General features: G+C 46.4%; 1 protein-coding gene across 1 annotated transcript in view; it reads right to left on the bottom strand.

The window, feature by feature from the left end:
* Positions 1-2,533: 2,533 nt before the first annotated feature.
* pusl1 (pseudouridine synthase like 1) overlaps positions 2,534-12,378 on the bottom strand; it is an 83,204-nt gene continuing 73,359 nt past the window's right edge. Inside the window, exons 7-9 of the mRNA XM_045705583.2 lie at positions 6,819-6,873; positions 6,498-6,660; positions 2,534-6,044 (exon numbers count right to left, since the gene is read on the bottom strand). Coding sequence (XP_045561539.1) covers positions 6,007-6,044; positions 6,498-6,660; positions 6,819-6,873 — 256 coding nt within the window. The 3' untranslated portion in view covers positions 2,534-6,006. The remainder of the gene's footprint in view (positions 6,045-6,497; positions 6,661-6,818; positions 6,874-12,378) is intronic.

Raw genomic sequence — 12,378 nt, 5'->3', positions numbered from 1 at the left:
TATCTCTATAAACCCACCCTACCTTCACCCATGTTCCCTATGTTGCTTCCTTCACTTGTTCTTCTCCCGATGTGAGAACATCTAGACTCAGTAACTGTTCTTCTCCCGACTGTGATAACATCTAGACTCAGTAACTGTTCTTCTCCCGACTGGTAATAACATCTAGACTCAGTAACTGTTCTTCTCCCGACTGGATGACAACATCTAGACTCAGTAACTGTTCTTCTCCCGACTGGATGACAACATCTAGACTCAGTAACTGTTCTTCTCCCGACTGGATAACAACATCTAGACTCAGTAACTGTTCTTCTCCCGACTGGATAACAACATCTAGACTCAGTAACTGTTCTTCTCCCGACTGGATAACAACATCTAGACTCAGTAACTGTTCTTCTCCCGACTGGATAACAACATCTAGACTCAGTAACTGTTCTTCTCCCGACTGGATAACAACATCTAGACTCAGTAACTGTTCTTCTCCCGACTGGATAACAACATCTAGACTCAGTAACTGTTCTTCTCCTGACTGGATAACAACATCTAGACTCAGTAACTGTTCTTCTCCCGACTGGATAACAACATCTAGACTCAGTAACTGTTCTTCTCCCGACTGGATAACAACATCTAGACTCAGTAACTGTTCTTCTCCTGACTGGATAACAACATCTAGACTCAGTAACTGTTCTTCTCCTGATGTAATAACAACATCTAGACTCAGTAACTGTTCTTCTCCTGATGTAATAACATCTAGACTCAGTAACTGTTCTTCTCCCGATGTGAGAACATCTAGACTCAGTAACTGTTCTTCTCCCGATGTGAGAACATCTAGACTCAGTAACTGTTCTTCTCCTGATGTAATAACATCTAGACTCAGTAACTGTTCTTCTCCTGATGTAATAACATCTAGACTCAGTAACTGTTCTTCTCCTGATGTAATAACATCTAGACTCAGTAACTGTTCTTCTCCTGATGTAATAACATCTAGACTCAGTAACTGTTCTTCTCCTGACTGGATAACAACATCTAGACTCAGTAACTGTTCTTCTCCTGACTGGATAACAACATCTAGACTCAGTAACTGTTCTTCTCCCGACTGGATAACAACATCTAGACTCAGTAACTGTTCTTCTCCCGACTGGATAACAACATCTAGACTCAGTAACTGTTCTTCTCCTGACTGGATAACAACATCTAGACTCAGTAACTGTTCTTCTCCTGACTGGATAACAACATCTAGACTCAGTAACTGTTCTTCTCCTGACTGGATAACAACATCTAGACTCAGTAACTGTTCTTCTCCTGACTGGATAACATCTAGACTCAGTAACTGTTCTTCTCCCGATGTGAGAACATCTAGACTTTAAAAGTGTTGTGGTTTACTGTTTTTGCTACCTCTTCTTCACCTGTGTAGTGCTGTTCTCCTCCTGTTTGTTCTGGGGTTCCGACTGAATGCAGTGGTAAATGTGCTGCTCACAACTGACAGCAGCAACATAGACCTGTTACGTTGACTAGAAGGGTGTTGATATCGCTGTGTTTAGACATGGCTACATGGACCTGTTATATTGACTAGAAGGGTGTTGATATCGCTGTGTTTAGACATGGCTACATGGACCTGTTATATTGACTAGAAGGGTGTTGATATCGCTGTGTTTAGACATGGCTACATGGACCTGTTATATTGACTAGAAGGGTGTTGATATCGCTGTGTTTAGACATGGTTTCCTTGTTTTGAGTCTGTTACGTGTGTTATTCATTGTGATGGAGTTTACCTAGTATTTTACATTAAACATAATTTAAACATCGTTGTTTCTCCATTCTGCTGCAGTTGATCTAGTATTTTATATTAAACCAAATTTACACATAAACTACAGCAGAATGGAGATACAATTATCTAGTATTTTATATTGTTCCAGGTTAGTAATCATAGTTACTATGGTGATCTGTGTCCCAGGTCAGTAATCATAGTTACTATTGTGATCTGTGTCCCAGGTTAGTAATCATAGTTACTATGGTGATCTATGTCCCAGGTCAGTAATCATAGTTACCATGGTGATCTATGTCCCAGGTTAGTAATCATAGTTACTATGGTGATCTATGTCCCAGGTTAGTAATCATAGTTACTATGGTGATCTGTGTCCCAGGTTTGAGGCATTGATGAATAAATCATTTAATCTTTACCTCAAGTCAGATATTTATGTTATGTAGTAAAGGCATATGTATGCATTGTTGACCATTTTGATTTGTCTAAAACAATGTGATTGTTGGAGTTCAGGTGTTTGACGTAATTAATGGGTGACTAGATGCATTCTTGTTAAATAAATATGTTTATTCATTCATGATTATGGATAGATTAAGTCATTGCAGAATGTGTCTTTGAGTCTGCAACAGAACATGTCGACAAGTTAGTTCTGAATTGCTTTATTTTATTTTTTATTTCAACTTTATTTAACCAGGTAGGTGTAACGGCTGTCTTCGTCGTCAGATGAAACAGAGAAGTCATCGTCGGGAAAAGGTGGACCAATACGCAGCGGAGTGAGTGTTCATATTCAATATTTAATTAATAGAAACACTTTAAACAAAACACGAAAATGAACGACAGCCTACAGTTCTGCTTGGTACAAAACTAAACAGAAACAATTACCCACAAAACCCAAAGGAAAAACATGCTCCTTATGTGTGACTCCCAATCAACAACAATGAACTTCAGCTGTGCCTGATTGGGAGCCACACACGGCCCAAAACACAGAAATATACAAACCTAGAAAAAGAACATAGAACGCCCACCCAATGTAACACCCTGGCCTAACCAAAATAAAGAACAAAAAACCCCTCTCTATGGCCAGGGCGTTACAGTAGGCCATATCACCTGGTCCATATAGTAATGTGAACAAGGTCAGTATGGGTATGTTGCTAATATCATTTAGGTATGTAGCTAGCTAGCTAGATCGCTTCTTTGTAAAAAAAAAAACTAGCCTAGTATTCATGCACATTGTAAATATCTGACCGCAACGAGGACAGTATTCTATACAAGACACTGTGACCAAATGCATGAATACGATAACATGAGTTAAATAAAATATGGAACAGTAAATTAAAATGTTCAACATATCTTTTTGTTTTGAATCAAGGTAGCTAGCTAGCTGACAGATGACGTGCAGAAGCTTGCAGGGATTTGTAGTTTTGCATTGTGGCTACTTTGATGCTAATTAGCATTTTCGAATCAGTGTAAATAGAGCTGAATATATTGATAAAAGTCTCCTTGTCCGAGAGAGATGTAAACGGTTATCAAAACGTCACGCCAGGGTAAGCCTACACAAAACACAGCCCTTATTCAAAGTGTTTCTAAAATCAACAATGGACAAAATGAACAGGCTGAGAACTGTAGGGAAAAGGCAGAATGCCGCCTCGAGTGTGAAAGCTACCCCTGCATTTAGCCTCGAGTGTGGAAGCTACCCCTGCATTTAGCCTCGAATGTGAAAGCTACCCCTGCATTTAGCCTCGAGTGTGAAAGCTACCCCTGCATTTAGCCTCGCGTGTGAAAGCTACCCCTGCATTTAGCCTCGCGTGTGAAAGCTACCCCTGCATTTAGCCTCGCGTGTGAAAGCTACCCCTGCATTTAGCCTCGCGTGTCAAAGCTACCCCTGCATTTAGCCTTGCGTGTCAAAGCTACCCCTGCATTTAGCCTCGCGTGTCAAAGCTACCCCTGCATTTAGCTATGTTTCCATTAACTTGTCCAGTCATTTTTTTGTCAACATATAGAAAGTTTCAATAGGAAACAGATGCGACAATTGCCTGCTAGGTTGCCTTAACATATAACTAGCTTTCGTCGATAAGAACAGCTGGACGAAATGACGTCACAACAAAAAATGTAAGACAAAAAGATGAAGTGGTTGAAGTGTTTCCATTTAGGCAAATTGTGCATGAATAAACTGGCAACAGCCTGCATGTACAGTTGAAGTCGGAAGTTTACATACACCTTAGCCAAATACATTTAAACTCAGTTTTATACAATTCCTGACATTTAATCCTAGTAAACATTGCCTGTCTAAGGTCAGTTAGGATAACCACTTTTTATTTTAAGAATGTGAAATGATTTAGATGCACTATTGTAAAGTGGTTGTTCCACTGGATATTATAAGGTGAATGCACCAATTTGTAAGTCGCTCTGGATAAGAGCGTCTGCTAAATGACTTAAATGTAAATGTCAGAATAATAGTAGAGAGAATGATTTATTTCAGATTTTATTTCTTTCATCACATTCCCAGTGGGTCAGAAGTTTACATACACTCAATTAGAATTTGGCAGCATTGCCTTTAAATTGTTTAACTTGGGTCAAACGTTTTGGGTAGCCTTCCACAAGCTTCCCACAATAAGTTGGGTGAATTTTGGCCCATTCCTCCTGACAGAGCTGGTGTAACTGAGTCAGGTTGATGTCATGGCTTTAGAAGCTTCTGACAGGCTAACTGACATAAGTGAAATAATCTGTCCGTAAACAATTGTTGGAAAAATGACTTGTGTCATGCACAAAGTAGATGTCCTAACGGACTTGCCAAAACTATAGTTTATTAACAAGACATTTGTGGAGTGGTTGAAAAATGAGTTTTGATGACTCCAACCTAAGTATGTAAACTTCCGAATTCAACTGTATATACAATTAGTAGGCTACATACTGTAGTATACATGAAATAAAGGTTTGTATACCCAACAAAACATTCAAGCAATACCAGGATGTCCCCGATGTGTCTCCCACAGGTCCCTGGACCAGAGTTTGAGAGACATTATACTATGGTCCAATCCCAAACAGAACCTTAGACCCTACCACTTATGCACTTGTGCACTAGATCTGAGAGGATTTGAGGAATTCCCTCACCTGGTTGTCTAGGTCTCAGTAAGGAACTCTCCTCACCTAGTTGTCTAGGTCTCAGTAAGGAACTCTCCTCACCTGGTTGTCTAGGTCTCAGTAAGGAACTCCCCTCACCTGGTTGTCTAGGTCTCAGTAAGGAACTCCCCTCACCTGGTTGTCTAGGTCTCAGTAAGGAACTCCCCTCACCTGGTTGTCTAGGTCTCAGTAAGGAACTCTCCTCACCTGGTTGTCTAGGTCTCAGTAAGGACCCCTCACCTGGTTGTCTAGGTCTCAGTAAGGAACTCCCCTCACCTGGTTGTCTAGGTCTCAGTAAGGAACTCCCCTCACCTGGTTGTCTAGGTCTCAGTAAGGAACTCCCCTCACCTGGTTGTCTAGGTCTCAGTAAGGAACTCCCCTCACCTGGTTGTCTAGGTCTCAGTAAGGAACTCCCCTCACCTGGTTGTCTAGGTCTCAGTAAGGAACTCTCCTCACCTGGGTGTCTAGATCTCAGTAAGGAACTCCCCTCACCTGGTTGTCTAGGTCTCAGTAAGGAACTCTCCTCACCTGGTTGTCTAGGTCTCAGTAAGGAACTCCCCTCACCTGGTTGTCTAGGTCTCAGTAAGGAACTCCCCTCACCTGGTTGTCTAGGTCTCAGTAAGGAACTCCCCTCACCTGGTTGTCTAGGTCTCAGTAAGGAACTCCCCTCACCTGGTTGTCTAGGTCTCAGTAAGGAACTCCCCTCACCTGGTTGTCTAGGTCTCAGTAAGGAACTCCCCTCACCTGGTTGTCTAGGTCTCAGTAAGGAACTCCCCTCACCTGGGTGTCTAGATCTCAGTAAGGAACTCCCCTCACCTGGTTGTCTAGATCTCAGTAAGGAACTCCCCTCACCTGGGTGTCTAGGTCTCAGTAAGGACCCCTCACCTGGTTGTCTAGATCTCAGTAAGGGACTCCCCTCTCCTGGGTGTCTAGGTGTTAGAAAACTAAAACCTGCAGACACTAGACCCCCCATGGTTTTAGTTTGACACCCCTGACCTAGCCTATCAGAGGGGCAAATTGGAGGTATTAGTAAATTGCTTTTCAAATCCTCTCAGATCTCCACAAATGCGTAGGGCGTAATGTCTAGGGGTCCATTTGGGATTGGGCCTAGGTCATTAAAACCACAGTCAACTCTGTGAATCCTCCTGAGTGTAAAGCTGCAGGTCTGTGGAAGACAAAAACAACAGACGTCAGAAAGGAACAATGGTGCCTTAAAATAATTTCTCTAGAAAAGGTCAAATGGAAAACAAGGTATATTGTGTGAACTGTATCTGAACATTTTTACTTGACATCAAAGTCTTTGCTTCCTCTGTCATTGTTTTCTCAATTCCTCACAGCTCATCTGAGAAGGTTGTCTGAGGGAGTAATTGAGGAAACAAGGACGGAGGAAACATGGGGAGAATCTCAATTGCACTTCCTTGATTCCTCACGTCTTCTCCCCTCACCTCCTTCTCATTGGCTCCCCTTTGACCTACCCCTCTGACCTTCTAATCCAATGGGTTTTGAGAAGGAGGTGAGGAGAGAGAGAGAATGCGAGGAATCAAGGGAAGTGTAATTGATTTTTGACGGCTACTAATAAAGTTTTCAGACACACACTGGGAAGTTAGGTGAGTCTCACCTGACCGGTGGTACTCTACCCTGGTGAGGAAGAGTCCTTCTGGGGGTGATGTGAGGTTGTGTGGGTAGGCCTGAGAGTCCTGGGCCTCCAGTAATTCCTTCACCCCAGAGACAGACATCTGTCCCTGGCCAACTGCCACCAGAGCCCCTGTCATCCTACGCACCTTTAACAAAGCAGAGAAGTAACACCGTCTGGGTTCACGTGCACCACTGATGCATAGTAATCATGGTTTTTATTCCCACGGTAACGGCACCACTAATATTCACCAACAGATGGCGATCAGCACTCACTGGCTGGCGGTGACGCTGGAATACAACGCACCTGTTTGTAGAGGAAGGATCTGCTTTTGAAGGTAAGCTCCCAGAACTGAATATCCCTGCAAAGAGGACAACAAACATTTAAAATATTGCAGAGAGAGACAGTAAAACAACACCAGTAATGGCATCGTCGTACCACAAGCCTAGAGGTGTGGTAACTGCTGTATTGAGACATTGTGTTCAACATCACAGCAACAATGTCTACCTCTGAATTGATTGTCAGGTATAATACTGTATCTAATCGGATGGTCACAAGGATACAGGCTCCTAGTAATGGCTAAAGTGGGGTTAGTCTAATTACCTATTTCAGTGGTATTCCAGTGTTAGTCTGCAGGGAGAGAAATATGGTGTGTGTGTGAGCATTTAGTAATGGTGCCCATTCATTATCTGATTTGCTTCCCGCTTGACCTGAATGCCAAGCGTCACGTCTGGAAGAAACCTGGCACCATACCTACGGTGAAGCATGGTGTTGGCAGCATCATGCTGTGGGGATATTTTTCAATGGCAGGGACTGGGAGACTAGTCAGGATTGAGGGAAAGATAAACGGAGCAAAGTACAGAGAGATCCTTGATGAAAACCTGCTCCAGAGCACTCAGAACCTCAGACTGGGGGTGAAGGTTCACCTTCCAACGGGACAACGACCCTAAGCACACAGCCAACACAACACAGGAGTGGCTTCGGGACAAGTCTCTGAATGTCCTTGAGTGGCCCAGCCAGAGCCCGGACTTGAACCTGATCGAACATCTCTGGAGAGACCTGAAAATAGCTGTGCAGCGATGCTCCCCATCCAACCTGACAGAGCTTGAGAGGATCTGCAGAGAAGAATGGGAGAAACTCCCCAAATACAGGTGTGCCAAGCTTGTAGCGACATACCCAAGAAGACTCCAGGCTGTAATCACTGCTAAAGGGGCTTCAACAAAGTACTAAGTAAAGGGTCTGAATACTTATGTGATATTTCCATAAAAAAAATTAAATATAAATTTGCACACATTTCTAAAAACAAGGTGTTTGCGTTGTCATTATTGGGTATTGTGATGTCATTATGGGGTATTGTGTGTAGCTTGATGAGGGGGAAACTATTTAATAAATTTCAGAATAAGGCCGTACCGTAACAAAATGTGGAAAAAGTCAAGGGGTCTGAATACTTTCAGAATGTGCTTTATCTGATCTGATGGTCACAAGGATATGGGCTCCTAAAAATGGCTAAAGTGGGTTTAGACTAATTACCTATTTCAGTGGTACTCCAGTCTTAGTCTGCAGGGAGAGAAATATGGTGTGTGTGAGCATTTAGTAAATGGTGCCCATTCATTCATTATCTGATCTGCTTCCCGCTCGTTGCTGTGAGTCAATGTTTTTGACGTAGTATAAACGTCAGCAGCCAGCATCCTGTGTGTGTGTGTGTGTGTGTGAACCTCTGCTCTGCTGCCATCTCTCCCTGCAGACTGAAAGGAACACATAGTGCTGGGAGAATCTCCCGCCATATTGCTCATAGGGCTGGGAAATGCCAGGGACCTCACAATGCGATATTATCACAATACTTAGGTGCCGATGTATTGTGATTCGATGTTTCAAACATATTGCTCATGAGAAAATCGGCCCTCCCTGTTTAAAAAGAAGATGGAGAATAAGCGATGAAAGAGATACTGGAGGTACAGCCGACGACCTCACAATAAATAACGCGATATATCGTCAAAACGATTTACGATTTATCGTCACAAATAATACCCCGATATGCAACTGTATCGATTTATTTTTTTACTTCTTCTTCTCACCCCACATCACTAATTACTCATTGGCTTAATCGTCCTAAACTACCAACCAATCATCTCCCCCCACGTGTCTTGTTCAGCAGCTGAGCTGAGTCCATACTGCACTGACACGAGGCACAACAGGCAGTTGCTGCTTCATTGTGATTAAAATAATGTTACTACAGTAGTTAGCTAGCTACCTTTCTTCTTTATTGAAGGATCCTTTGTATTTAGTGTTGCACAAGCTGGTTAGCTTCTCTTTATTATGAAGTGGCTGGCTCTGGCTTAGAGAGATAATGGAGTGTTGGTGTACATTATCAAACGTCAGAAATACCTCTCCTTCAACCACTAAACTACTTAGCTAGATGTACAATTGCGGGACTAAGACCTCCTCGGGCAAAAGGTCAAAATTAATTACATATTTCTTGAATTATTCAGAAAATAAAATGAAGGGTGAAGTGTTGTTGTTGTTGCTAGGTAACAGGCTGAGATTCATGGGAAGAAGCTGCCAAGGGAACCGATTGGCTAAAATTAACTACTTTTCTCAGTTGATCACCACTCAGGTTATTGATGTGTCACTGCAACCTTAAAAGGTACTAAATGATGTCACCATTGCCCTTGATTCTAAGCAATGTTGTGCTGCTATTTTTATTGACTTGGCCAAAGCTTTTGATACGGAAGACCAGATATTCCCAAACTGGGGTATACCTGGTCCCCCCAGGGGTACGCGCTATGCCGCCAAATAAAAATGTGATTCACATTTGAAATAAAAAATTCTTCACATTTTCAAACAGTCCATATATATTTTCTAACGGGGAGGCAGGTAGTCTAGTGGTTAGAGGGGTTAGGGCAGGTAGCCTAGTGGTTAGAGGGGGGAGGCAGGTAGCCTAGTGGTTAGAGGGGGGAGGCGGGTAGCCTAGTGGTTAGAGGGGAGGCGGGTAGCCTAGTGGTTAGAGGGGAGGCGGGTAGCCTAGTGGTTAGAGGGGAGGCGGGTAGCCTAGTGGTTAGAGGGGAGGCGGGTAGTCTAGTGGTTAGAGGGGAGGCGGGTAGCCTAGTGGTTAGAGGGGTGGCAGGTAGTCTAGTGGTTAGAGGGGAGGCAGGTAGTCTAGTGGGTAGAGGGGAGGCAGGTAGTCTAGTGGTTAGAGGAGGCAGGTAGCCTAGTGGTTAGAGGAGGCAGGTAGTCTAGTGGTTAGAGGGGAGGCAGGTAGCCTAGTGGTTAGAGGGGAGGCAGGTAGCCTAGTGGTTAGAGGGGAGGCAGGTAGCCTAGTGGTTAGAGGGGAGGCAGGTAGCCTAGTGGTTAGAGGGGAGGCAGGTAGCCTAGTGGTTAGAGGGGAGGCAGGTAGCCTAGTGGTTAGAGGGGAGGCAGGTAGCCTAGTGGTTAGAGGAGGCAGGTAGCCTAGTGGTTAGAGGAGGCAGGTAGCCTAGTGGTTAGAGGGGTGGCAGGTAGCCTAGTGGTTAGAGGGGTGGCAGGTAGCCTAGTGGTTAGAGGGGTGGCAGGTAGCCTAGTGGTTAGAGGGGTGGCAGGTAGCCTAGTGGTTAGAGGGGTGGCAGGTAGCCTAGTGGTTAGAGGGGTGGCAGGTAGCCTAGTGGTTAGAGGGGTGGCAGGTAGCCTAGTGGTTAGAGGGGAGGCAGGTAGCCTAGTGGTTAGAGGGGAGGCAGGTAGCCTAGTGGTTAGAGGGGAGGCAGGTAGCCTAGTGGTTAGAGGGGAGGCAGGTAGCCTAGTGGTTAGAGGGGAGGCAGGTAGCCTAGTGGTTAGAGGGGAGGCAGGTAGCCTAGTGGTTAGAGGGGAGGCAGGTAGCCTAGTGGTTAGAGGGGAGGCAGGTAGCCTAGTGGTTAGAGGGGAGGCAGGTAGCCTAGTGGTTAGAGGGGAGGCAGGTAGCCTAGTGGTTAGAGGGGAGGCAGGTAGCCTAGTGGTTAGAGGGGGGAGGCAGGTAGCCTAGTGGTTAGAGGGGGGAGGCAGGTAGCCTAGTGGTTAGAGGGGGGAGGCAGGTAGCCTAGTGGTTAGAGGGGGGAGGCAGGTAGCCTAGTGGTTAGAGGGGGGAGGCAGGTAGTCTAGTGGTTAGAGGGGAGGCAGGTAGTCTAGTGGTTAGAGGGGGGAGGCAGGTAGTCTAGTGGTTAGAGGGGGGAGGCAGGTAGCCTAGTGGTTAGAGGGGGGAGGCAGGTAGCCTAGTGGTTAGAGGGGGGAGGCAGGTAGCCTAGTGGTTAGAGGGGGGAGGCAGGTAGCCTAGTGGTTAGAGGGGGGAGGCAGGTAGCCTAGTGGTTAGAGGGGGGAGGCAGGTAGCCTAGTGGTTAGAGGGGGGAGGCAGGTAGCCTAGTGGTTAGAGGGGGGAGGCAGGTAGCCTAGTGGTTAGAGGGGGGAGGCAGGTAGCCTAGTGGTTAGAGGGGAGGCAGGTAGCCTAGTGGTTAGAGGGGTGGCAGGTAGTCTAGTGGTTAGAGGGGAGGCGGGTACTCTAGTGGTTAGAGGGGTGGCGGGTAGTCTAGTGGTTAGAGGGGTGGCGGGTAGTCTAGTGGTTAGAGGGGAGGCAGGTAGCCTAGTGGTTAGAGGGGAGGCGGGTAGCCTAGTGGTTAGAGGGGAGGCGGGTAGCCTAGTGGTTAGAGGGGCGGCGGGTAGTCTAGTGGTTAGAGCGTTGGGTCAGTAACCGAAAGGTTGCTAGATCGAATCCCTGAGCTGACAAGGTAGAAATCTGTCATTCTGCTCCTGAACAAGGCAGTTAACCCCCCGGTAGGCCGTAAAATACGGGTAGCCTAGTGGTTAGAGGGGAGGCAGGTAGCCTAGTGGTTAGAGGGGAGGCAGGTAGCCTAGTGGTTAGAGGGGTGGCAGGTAGCCTAGTGGTTAGAGGGGAGGCAGGTAGCCTAGTGGTTAGAGGGGAGGCAGGTAGCCTAGTGGTTAGAGGGGAGGCAGGTAGCCTAGTGGTTAGAGGGGAGGCAGGTAGCCTAGTGGTTAGAGGGGAGGCAGGTAGCCTAGTGGTTAGAGGGGAGGCAGGTAGTCTAGTGGTTAGAGGGGAGGCAGGTAGTCTAGTGGTTAGAGGGGAGGCAGGTAGCCTAGTGGTTAGAGGAGGCAGGTAGCCTAGTGGTTAGAGGGGAGGCAGGTAGCCTAGTGGTTAGAGGGGAGGCAGGTAGCCTAGTGGTTAGAGGGGAGGCAGGTAGCCTAGTGGCTAGAGGGGAGGCAGGTAGTCTAGTGGTTAGAGGGGAGGCAGGTAGTCTAGTGGTTAGAGGGGAGGCAGGTAGTCTAGTGGTTAGGGGGGAGGCAGGTAGTCTAGTGGTTAGAGGGGAGGCAGGTAGCCTAGTGGTTAGAGGGGGGAGGCAGGTAGCCTAGTGGTTAGAGGGGAGGCAGGTAGTCTAGTGGTTAGAGGGGAGGCAGGTAGTCTAGTGGTTAGGGGGGAGGCAGGTAGTCTAGTGGTTAGGGGGGAGGCAGGTAGTCTAGTGGTTAGAGGGGAGGCAGGTAGTCTAGTGGTTAGAGGGGAGGCAGGTAGTCTAGTGGTTAGGGGGGAGGCAGGTAGTCTAGTGGTTAGGGGGGAGGCAGGTAGCCTAGTGGTTAGAGGGGAGGCAGGTAGCCTAGTGGTTAGAGGGGAGGCAGGTAGTCTAGTGGTTAGAGGGGGGAGGCAGGTAGTCTAGTGGTTAGAGGGGAGGCAGGTAGTCTAGTGGTTAGAGGGGAGGCAGGTAGTCTAGTGGTTAGGGGGGAGGCAGGTAGTCTAGTGGTTAGAGGGGAGGCAGGTAGTCTAGTGGTTAGAGGGGAGGCAGGTAGTCTAGTGGTTAGAGGGGAGGCAGGTAGTCTAGTGGTTAGGGGGGAGGCAGGTAGTCTAGTGGTTAGAGGG

The sequence above is a fragment of the Salmo salar genome, chromosome 22 (genome assembly GCF_965601325.2).
Source record: "Salmo salar chromosome 22, fSalSal1, whole genome shotgun sequence".
Taxonomy (NCBI): domain Eukaryota; kingdom Metazoa; phylum Chordata; class Actinopteri; order Salmoniformes; family Salmonidae; genus Salmo; species Salmo salar.
This window is presented reverse-complemented; position numbering and strand designations above follow the sequence as displayed.